This window comes from Carassius carassius, chromosome 15, assembly GCF_963082965.1.
Source record: "Carassius carassius chromosome 15, fCarCar2.1, whole genome shotgun sequence".
Classification (NCBI taxonomy): domain Eukaryota; kingdom Metazoa; phylum Chordata; class Actinopteri; order Cypriniformes; family Cyprinidae; genus Carassius; species Carassius carassius.
This window is the reverse complement of record NC_081769.1, coordinates 19,490,601-19,502,134: the sequence shown is the minus strand read 5'-3', so window position 1 is coordinate 19,502,134 and position 11,534 is coordinate 19,490,601. Positions and strand designations below refer to the sequence as shown.

The following is an 11,534-nucleotide window of genomic DNA, read 5'->3' as shown; positions in this document are numbered from 1 at the left end:
TCTCTCTCTCTCTCTCTCTCTCTGCCTTTTCATCATTCCTCCTCACAGACACCTCTTTCTTCCGCTTTCTTTCTTTCTTTACGGATAAGTGTAGAGAAGAAGGGGAGGGGGAGGGAAACCTGCACCGTAAAGAGAGCAAGACTTCTGTGTTACAAGTAAAAAAAGGGCCTCTCAATGAGAAACAGGCTATCCCAGTGTGTGATACACAGCTGAGAGAGAGAGAGCCGCATTGAGCCGGTTTCTCCACCCGTCGGGAGAAACAGAAATACTAGAGGCTCTTTAAAGCTGTGCACTAAAAGACAACCTGATGAGAGACAAAGAAAAAGAGGAAAAGTGGTGTTTAATAGTATGTGCATGTGTAGGAGAGAGTGAAGGATCGGAATACAGGACAGATCGAGAGAGAGAGAGAGAAGGGGGTGGCATCAGACAGAATATCTTAGTGGGAGGGAAAGAGGAGGAGAGTAGCAGTGAAGAGAAAGCAGAGGGGTGGATTTTTCTCTTCCTCTTGGTCAGGAACATGTAATCTTGCACTTGAACTTGAAACTCTGTCCCTGCTCTGCAACCCCATCCTGGCCTCTCCCTGCCAGAGAACCTCCTGCAGGAGAAACACATCGAACTGAGTCTGGGGAACAAGAAAGGGAAAGTGAACACTGATATGCAGAGCAGAGATGCAGGACAGTCGGAGTAATATCCTGACAGATGACCCCTCAAAAAGACATAGAAATATTATGTGAAAATATAACATTTTCAGTAATCAAGGAGAAAATATTTATGATATTTATTTCCTTTTATAGGCTATGTGAAAAATAAACAAGTGTTGGATAAACAAGTGAATACAGAAAAATACACTGGCCGACATTTTTAGAGTGTTTAGACAACTTTATAATTAAAGTAGATTTTACACTAAACGCTGGACTTCATAACACGCCCGCTTATAGGTCAAAATAATTGTCCTTTCTTTTTTCTTCGTCTTCTTTTCTGGGATTCAGTAACATTCAATAGCTTTACGATTACAAAACTTACTTTTAAAAATAAGCCCATCCTTAGAAATATTTAGCTACTGAAGTAAAAAGCGTGAAAACCTGCCTCAGTCTTCATATTTATATATGCTCGTATATTCCTTCCTCGCCTTTGTTTTGTGCAGAAAGGTCTGTTCAAATGTCGCCCTTCAGATCTGAGAAATCCCCGTTCATTCACATTTGGAATAATGGTGGTTCACACGGAACACGGTCTTGAGTTCAAACCTGTTCTTATACAGTCTATGTTCCAACACAGACTGAACAGAGCGTGCAGGTTTTTCGCGTTTTTTTTTGTTTGTTTTGTTTTTTACTTTTACGTTTATTGGGTTTATGACCAAAAAAAAGAGCTGCATCGAAACAGTGAAGTATTGAAACGGAACAGAATGACTATTTAAACAGTACAGACGGACGCAAAAAAGAAAAAAAGCTGTCGACTTCGACTTTGCGACTTCTGTCGTCATCAATTTCATAGTGGTTGGAAATATGGAAATAATAAATAGGATTTCTTTACATAAATTTACCAAGTAGTGAGAACCTTATTAACCCCCAAATTATGAAAAAGGAAATCTCCACTCCTCAGCAACATAACACAAAAGATATTTTTTTCTTTTTTTTTACCCTATTTAAAAACGCATCAAACAACACTTAATTTCAACATACACTCACTCTTAATCCGGTCCCATGCAAAGCATGCTATGAACTAGAAACTAGAACATTTTCTGTATAATGCCAGCGAAAAATATTTATATAGTCCCAACACATTTAAGTGGACTGCAAGCATATAACAAAATAGTGGTGCATTGGTTATTTTTAATATTGTGCTGTTTCTGTCATTTGAACTTTTGCAATCCACTCAACACTGGAACTTACGTGACATTTTTTCTCACAACTACCTGTACCCAGAACATAACAATGTGTAATTATTATAAGCAGTTTCACAAAATATTTTCATTTAAGCACATATAGCTCATTACAGTACTTTTGTAAATACACAATGTTAAGACCAACAAAAGCTTTACATTGTGTTGACGACACTGAGTTCAGAAGTAATCAGAATCACAGTCTCACCTCTTTGATTGCCCTCACCCAGAGTTACAAGGACAGATCCCACCACACAACCAACGAGGCAGATCTTTGAGCACACTGCAAACATAAACAACTATCGATCTTCTTCAGAAATGGTGAGAGCTGAGATGGGATGAAAGATGGAGAAAATACAGATGACAGAGATAACAGAGGTCAAAGAGAAGTGTGCTGCAATCTCTTTCACCTTCATTATAGAACCAAACTGCATGGCCCTTCATACATAACATCATTACCAGAGTGAAAGAACAATCCCATAGGAACACTTCACGCCTAATGCAGACAAACTGTTCTTTTGCCCAAGGACAATCATAACCTGGGGTTGTGAGGGGGATACAGAGGAGGAGTGTGTGTGGCTGTGAAGAGGTAACTGTGCATGAGAGGATGGTATGCTTACACTGGTGCTGATCTTGAAAGGCCATCTCTATCGATTGCATTAAGCTTGTTGGGAGCTCCGGGAAATCAATACATTTTTAAAGGCGAAGCAACTACCAGATAGCATTTGTTTTTGTGTGTTTCAGTAGTATAAATTGATTGATTTTAAGAAATAAAAATACACATAATCATATAAATATTATTAAAATTCTACATTAAAAAATATATAATTTAAAATGCATGTTTAAATTTTACACTGGTACAAAGCTCAGCCTGGGCAACCAAAAATAGTCTTATGTACAAGCCCTCATCCATAACTTCCTCTTGATCATTTCCCATGGCTACGAAACACCTGTGGTTTCGAATGTGAGGTAATGTGAGTTCATTTGCCTTGGTAGCGATGAGTTAAAGAAAAAACCCTCAAGCTACTTTTCAACTATTATTATTGTGGCTAATAAGCCAAGGACTTGTGGGCAGCTGGTAGAGCAATAGAATAAAAAAAATTAAAAGTACCAGAAATTAAAGGTAAAATGTGTAATTACTTCGGCATGTCGCCAAACTTTGGCACAAATTCTGACCAAACTGAAGTATTGTTTGCTAAATTTGCCAAAAAAATATATGACCGAACACTCCCTATGTCTGCTATTGGTCAGTCATGCAGATAGCCCTGCCCCAAAACTCCTTCCATTGGTCGAGCCACTGTTGCTGGGCTGGTTGGGATGCAGAAATAAACAAAATGTTTTGATAGAGCCAGAATGTTTAGACTTCAGGAAATCAGCTTACGAATGGCCATAATGTCACATTCAAGACACATTTCTGCACTGAAGAAAAATTTATCAAATGCAAATGAACCAAGTGCATAGGTTTTCTTCATTATGATTCACATAACACCAACCTCTCAAGGGCTGAGGTGTCAGGTCCAAGGAATGAATCACAATCTTAATTTAAGAGGGCCGCCAAATCACCCATGGCTCTTTGACCAAATTAATTGTTTGTTCAAAGGCATCCAGGAAAAATCCAATCAGTCTACCAGCTGAGGACCGGAATTACCCCTTACAAGGAATCTGGAGCCAAGAGGAAAAGACAATGGAAGGAAGAGAAAATGAGGAGAAATCACACTGCTTACCAATTTTGTTCTTAAATTCCTGTTACAAGCAGAGGCAGAATGATTATTCCCCTGGCTGCACTGTCAATAAAAACTTAGCGAATATTGGTAATGGCCCTATGATCTATCTACTTTCTCTGTTTAAATCTGTGTTCATCTATATTTCTTTTAACCAAAATTGCATTTTGATTTGGCATCTTGAACATGCTGTAGCCTGTGATCTGTCTGTGACTTTTGATTGAATTTAAAGTGACTGACTGTGCAAGCAAAGGAGTGCCTAGAAAACGGAGTGTAATGTTTATCTCATGCTGTTTTATAGGCTGTTCTTTAGAATTCAAATCATTAGAACATTTTCCATTTTTTATATAAGCAAGCTGAGCTAACACTTACGCTGGTTGATGAACATGCTCTTACATCAGATTCTCACCCAGAGAGCAACAGAAAAGCAGCATAAATGAGGAAAAAGAGAGAGAAGGGATCAATTCTGCCATCTGCTGTACATCAGAAGTTCACCCTCTATCAACGGCTTTTTATATAGTGAACAGACTCTTTGTCTTAAATTCTTCCAAAATACTTTTTTAATAGAATGAATGGTTTCATTATTGAGTATTGTTGAAATTATGAATTACATTAGACTATAACGTATATATTTACATTTCAAATGACCTTTAATTATTATTAAACTAATCTAGACTATAACAGACGTAGCACACATAATGTAGCACGTGTTCTTACAACGTCTTCTTAAATTCCAGGTGTAAATAAATATTCTGGCCAACTGGATTATTATATTTTACATTTACTTCCTAGTCTACACTAGCGCTGCCCATATTTGGGCTTTGGGTGAATCAGCGCCATAATAACACACATGACTGCTTGTAGTAGCAACAATATCAACTGTACTTTATGTACAAGGAAGTGAGTCATATGCGAATCGCTGACGGTAAAATGACGTGTTTGTTGGTCGACCGAGCACAACGCGAATGAAGAAACGTGGAACACTAGTGTACTACAACAAGGAAGCAACGTGCTTACTCAGGTTATTAGTCTGTTCGAATAGGCTATAACAGTTTTGAGGAAATATAACTGAAGAGAACGAAAAAGAGACAGTCGTTTTGGAATCAGCGTATAGCCTATCGGTAAGAAATTACCTTAAGAACTATACATTATAGACAATAACAGTTAAAGTTTTTCTTTCTTATTTGTTATCTGGAGGTTATAGGAATTAAGTTGTTAAAGTGTCAAAACATAAATGTGATGTATGTAAAATGTTAAAATCCGAGTATCACGTTATTGGATAACACCGTTATTACAATTATATTAAGATAAAAAAAAAAGAAAAAAGAAAGAAAGAAAAATTCATTATTATTTTTGGAGACACCATATTAGTTTTATCACTCTGTATGTATTAGCAATGTTTAGTAAATATATATCTATAATATAGGTCTATACATACAATAGGTCTACATACATATGATTTGGGGGTTTCTTATGGGAATTTCCGATGATGCACTTTCCCAACCGCTTGCTTGAAAAGCTTCAGGATTGCATGTGGTGCGCGTGTAGCACGTGACTGTGTAGTGTTCTTGAGTGCGTTTCGCTTTTTTACTCCTTTACACAGTAATCTTGCCCAGGATTGTTAATAGGCCTATCAGTTTTACTAGACTATAATAAGAGAATAGAATATTTGATTATTGTAAACATTATCCCATACAACAAGCACTTTGGAAAATACATAGATATATTGTCTTGAAAATTGCTTTTTTTGTCTAAAATGGTCCAAACTGAGTTTATACCATGTGATTCACGCTATATAGACGTAGAATGGAGTGCATTATGCCAATGATCTCTCCTTTTATTTATTTATCTTCTTTTATCATACATCAAATACAACCTCTCCTCTTCAAAACTGTCATACATATCACACAGTATGATGTTTGTGTGCTGTGTCTACCATTAATTACACAATTAGTCATAGTCTAGACAAAACTTTCAGCATCAGTTGAACTGCTGACTTTGTACACGAGTCAGTGGCTGTTAACTGCAGTCCATCTGAACCTAAGCTCATGATTCTGTCACAAGTAACTCAAAAGTTTGACATGTAGGTGGAAAACAGATTTGATCTCAGCTCTGTTTGAGCCCTTTGTGCTTTGTTAAAGAGACTTACTCTTGAATGAGTTATTATTGTGGCACTGAAATCAGCACTCTGACTAATGCTTGAGTGTATTCACAGCATGCTGCTCAAAGGTTGCCTAATGCAACAATCTCAGTCGCATGTTTGGAGTGGCAGATACCTGTTTATTTGGTTTAATTAGTGTTATATACATTTTATAGGTTAACCTGATTTTTTTCTTGGAATTAACAAAGACTAATGAATTGTCATACATAGACTATCATTATTCACAAGGTAAAAACCAAAGTTTAATTTAAACAGTAACTGTTAATTGTAGAATAAAACATTTAATAAACATATCTTCTTTTGGTTTTATTAACTAAAAAAAAAAAAAAAAGCTCAGGTCATGATCATTGAATTTTTCATTGAACCTTTGAATGACTTGGATATAAAATCGTTCAATTCATAAAAAGTTTAAGAGTGGCCTATGTCAGGTATCTTGTTCAGCAATATAGCATTATGAAAATACTTATTAAATATGACCTCCAATGTGAGTCCAAAGGTTTATTATTTATAAATGTTTATTTGCACTTTTATGTGTCTAAATTTGCAACTGTTAACCTTATTTAGCAATATGCTGTTGGAAAAAGAGTGACTCTTTTTTCTTATTTGTATCTTATTTGCCTGTAATGCAAATTATGGCTGTGGCATGTTATCAGTATGACAAGTCTTCACATGTGGAGTTCAGTAACAGCTGACACAGCTTCAACACGTGTCAGAGGAAACAGAAAACAATGCTCATGGAAGTTCCTCTATCACAGATGCCAATAGAGATGACCTACAAAACTGTAGGTGTTTCAGGTTGTGGTTACGCATGAGATTTTTTTTTTTTTTATATATATTTTTGGCAGGTGACTAGAAACTAAAAGGTATTCTTTTTTTTGTTTATTTGAATATAAAAGAAGCCTATTAAACTTTTTTATTTATTTATAGTGGTGAGAATGAAGAAGGAAGTGAGTGCTGCGGTGAACTTTCTGAAAGGTTTGGTAGTGGAGCGTGGAGGTGTGGATCAAATTAAAGCCAAACTTTTCGCTGCTAAATTACAAGAGCTTCTGCTTAAAAAGTTCACTGGCCACTGGTACCCAGACAATCCTTGCAAAGGACAGGCATACAGGTAAATGAAGAGCATTTACTAATTTATTATAGTTTATTATACTTTTTTATAGGAAAGTTATATATTCTAGTTATAAGTTATATATTAAAAGGGTTTTGTTTTGAATTATGATGTGTAATGCTCTGATCAATGCAATATTAAATAAATATATCAAAATAACTTTTCTCAACATTTTCCCAGTAAATATACACTACTGTTTAAAATATTAGGGTCAAGGTTGCATTTTTTTAAATACAAAAATACATTAAAAATAGTAATATTACAAAATATTATTACAGTTTAAAGTAACTGTTTCCAAATTGAACTTGTTTTAAAATGTAGTATATTTCTGTAATGGCAAAGCTGAATTTTCAGCATTCATTACTCCAGTATTCAGTGTCACATGATCCTTCAGAAATCATTCTAATTAGCTGATTAGGAAATCAAGAAACATATCTGTTTATTATCAAACAGTTGTACTTCTTAATATTTTTTTTAATTGAACGTGCGATTCATTTTTCAAGGACTCTTTGGTTATTAGAAATTTCAAAATAACAGCATTTTGTTCATGAAATTCTTTTTTAACATTGTAAATGTTTTTAATTTTGATCAATTTAATGCATCCTTGCTAAATAAAACATGAATTTCTTTAAAAAATCTGACAGGTTAATTTGTTGTATAAGTGTAAACTCATACTCTACATGAGGTAATATATGAAAGACCTACAAACGTACATAGCAGTCATTCACAATGACCCTTTTTTATTCCCTACTCAGATGCATCAGAATAAATGACAAAATTCCCTGTGATGAATCGGTATCACAAGCGTGCATGGAGAGCGGCTTAAAGCCAAGCGAGTTAGGTTTTCCTCGGGAGATCACGATCTGGATCGATCCTTCGGAGGTGTGTGTGCGGTAAGTTCTACAATACTTTTGTGAAAGGCTTGCTATTAGATCAATTAAAAAAGACTGTTCTTTTTGGCCTTTTTATGAATGATTATACTCGACATGTTCTGTGAAGTGAGAACCTTTCACTAAAAGTAATGGTTCACATTCATACGATATGTTCCCGCAGTTCTGGAGAGAATGGCAGATATTTTACAGTCGCTCAGTTTACTAAAGTGGAGGATGAGGAAAGGGACTTTAATCAGGGTGATACTTTTAGCCAAGTGGATTCTGTGAATCTGGATACATCCGACTACCACTCAGCGACCTCATCTGACTGTGGCTCAGCAGTCTCAAGTGATACAGAAGAGGAGGTGAAAGAGAACGAAACAAAAAAAGCAGAGGAGAGAACAGTGAAGAATACAGTCCATACAGCAAGATCTAAAGCAAGGGAATCTAAAGGGCCATGCAAGTTTACTCCAGCTCAGGTAAGTACCATTATGGATTGCTTGAAGGGATAGTTCAACTTCAGTTGCTGGTCTCCACTGACATGCATATTATTATTTTTTCAATTCCAATGGACCAGTAACTGAAGGTGTACTGTCCCTTTAAAGTTCACTTCAGCAATTTACACTCAAGTAAAAAAAGGTAGAAAAAAGGGCAACTGCTGCAATTAAAAAAGTAATTAAACTAACATTATAAAACATTTTCTGTCATTAACAGATCCCTGGCCCGCAGTACTTTTATAACCCTGCACCGATGTGGCCCCATTACAAGAAGAAGAGAGGCATGTTCTTCACGACTGTATGTGCACCGGCACCTTCTCCGCTGTTTGCTTACTACGTCATTCCCAAAGCCCCTCCTCAGTTCATTGTGCCTCACGCTACCCTCCAAACCTGGGGGACAGTGAAAGGGTAACCTAAACCAGTCTATCTATAATGTAAGACGTATCTGCCAATCTGCAGGGAACTTTATAGCATATTAGAATGAAATTATAAACTTGAAATATAGTGTCAAGCATGTCAACTATTTAACTTTATTTTTTTTGTTTTTTTTGTTTTTTACTGATTTTGGGCTTATTAATTGAAATGAACTTTAAGCTTTTCGTTTGACCTATTCTGCCATTATTTATTTTTTCTTTGGGTTTTAGCTTTAGGTTTTTATGCGCTTAAAATGGTCAGTCAGTATGTTTAAACTTCTCTTGCACAAAACACTGGCTCTGTTTTTACTTGATCACAAACCGTACAGGAATTATTTCTCAACTTTACCAAAGATGGATTACCACATACTTGAAATTTTTTCAGTCATATATGGAAATCAAAACTTTTCCAGTAGCTTCTGTGGGGATTGTTTTAATGTTTTAGTAACTTTTTATTCATAGAATACTTGAGTTATATTTATTGGAGTAGTTGTTTTGAGTGAATTTAGTTATTCACTGAAATACTCATTGGGTGCACATTCCCAAATATTACCAGCAGTTCAGCTCAGGTGTAATAGTTTATGAAGTTACCTCTAAAACAACAAGCATCCTATACCTTTTCTATTAAAAAATAATCTCATATAGTCTACTGAAGTTCCTGACTAATGGGAATTCACTTTTAAGAATAATCATATCTGCTCAAGATGTAGAGAGGACTGCATTAAATGATGATAATTGTACTGTATTATTTTCCAATACCACTAGGTGGTAGTACACATTGCCTCAAGACAATTTCATTACAAGCCATATTTCCACATTTAATTATCTTGATATTTTGATTGTACATAACGGATTTTCTTCTTGTAGTATTTGTTTTGTAAACACTGCATGTAAAAGTGTACAGTGTCATCTCACAATCGCTGTCATGTGTACCAGCAGAAATGTTTTAATAACCTGCCTTTTTAGATTTGACCTTTGCTATATCATTATTATTATATAAATTAATTGTGTGTAGTTTTGTATGTTAAACTTATGACCTATGCTTTATTTACAAATTTGGCTTTTTTTTTTCTTCAAATGCATATGTGTCCTTTCTTTCCATGTAATCTTTAAAATTTGTTTTGCTGTTATGCATTCACTGTAAATATTGTTTCTCCTTTAGCAAAAAAGTAATGAGCTATGTCCAATGGATGTTACAAATATATTTTTTATTACTAAAACAGTAACAGTTTTATTTCTTATTTGATTATGGTAAATATAAAAGAGGGTTATAGGATCTTTGTAAGCTTTTTAACAACATTCTAACCTCTGAAATTAAGCCAAATATATGATGGAACCATTCTAATTTAATACTCTTCATGGGCTCCTAGACTGAATTGGACTAAACACTTATTGGGGTGATTATTGTAGGTTCTGTGCTACAGGATGCCCTGGCGGAAGGATCCACATGGGACTAGTGCGTCACATGGCCCAAGGTCATTACGTCATTTCTAGAGGAAGACAGGCAAGGATTTGCACGTCGAAATAGAATCTGCTTCAGTTCAATGGGTTTGAAGAAGGCAGACTGTAAACGAAGAGGAGTGAGCGCAAACCTCGTGGCCACTCATGTTTAGTTTCTGAGTTCCTGTCCCTCTAGAGTTCATTATGGAAGTGACAGTTTGATTTTTCATTTTCTGAATGGTCTATAGCCTATAGGAATCTCGTTATCAAATGCTTTAAATTAGCTGTCAGTGTTAAACTAACAAACAAATATAGGCCAATATCAACTGCGGTGGGCAGAGCAGTAGTTTGAGGTCCACCTGCCAGCAAAGTAGGTCTGACCCCGTTTTTAAGGCTTAAGAAGAAAGGCTTTGAGTCTTAAAATCTATATTCCTTTTATATGTAAGTATATAGTTTAAATGGTGTTTTGAAATGATTCAATGGGCTAACCTCAAAATGCAACTAGTTGCTAAACATAGCTAGTAGAGGTAACCATAGCACAATAAGCTACTATCGTTCCAATTCATTGGGCGGTGTACTAATATGACTAATGCCGTCAGTATTTATCACTTACCCAAAAGAAATATGTTTTGTGTACAAAGACAACTAGTCTAGGAACATTACGCGGGAACAAATTGTTCTCCGAAAATGTATATAAAATAATTGTTATAAAGTCTACCGTAATCGGAGCACTAGCCTATACCTACAGTCAGTGTTGGGGAGTAACTAGTTACATGTAACGCCGTTACGTAATTTAATTACAAAATTATTGTAACTGTAATTAGTTACAGTTACTAAGAAAAAATGAGTAATTAAATTACAGTTACTTATGAAATTTTTTACGATTACAAAGGGGATTACATTTGAATATTTACACACATCCACATACAGATTTAACTGATTTCTTTCCCAAATTGCACTGACTATTCTGAGACATACCACCCTAATAATTTCCGGGATGCGGAAATACAGTCTGGTTCGTAGAATCCAGTCATAAAAACCGGAATGCCTAACGCGGACGGAATATGCCACATTTTGGATGACTAAATCAACAGTAGGTCAGTACACTTGAATCAAAACATGACATCGACTAGTGTCTGTGAATATAAAGCCCCAAAAATGCAATATATGACTTGCACATTCTGCGTGTCTGTGGAAATCAGGCGCGGACTGGACACCGGGAGAACCGGGGCAATTCCCGGTGGCCTGGCAGCCGATTTTGCCCCACTATTTAATATCATTTTTGTATAGTTGCCTGCCGAATGTACTAAAGCGATCATTTGCGAATCCGCCATTTGATAATTAAATCTCTAATAAGTCATGAATTGTTAGTCATGACTCGCGCGCTCTCCGCGCCTCCGCCAAACGGTTTGGATCAGACTCAGAGTAATCAATGCGAGAGAG

The 11,534-nt window shown here is 35.8% G+C and overlaps 1 protein-coding gene across 1 annotated transcript; it reads left to right on the top strand.

The window, feature by feature from the left end:
- The first annotated feature begins 6,159 nt into the window (after window positions 1-6,159).
- On the top strand, window positions 6,160-9,877 carry si:dkey-79d12.5 (maternal B9.15 protein). The gene is made up of 5 exons (XM_059567827.1): window positions 6,160-6,543; window positions 6,689-6,869; window positions 7,625-7,762; window positions 7,923-8,220; window positions 8,456-9,877. Exons 2-5 carry the CDS (start codon window positions 6,697-6,699, stop codon window positions 8,648-8,650), a joined length of 804 nt encoding a protein of 267 aa, XP_059423810.1. The 5' UTR covers window positions 6,160-6,543; window positions 6,689-6,696; the 3' UTR covers window positions 8,651-9,877.
- Window positions 9,878-11,534: the final 1,657 nt, after the last annotated feature.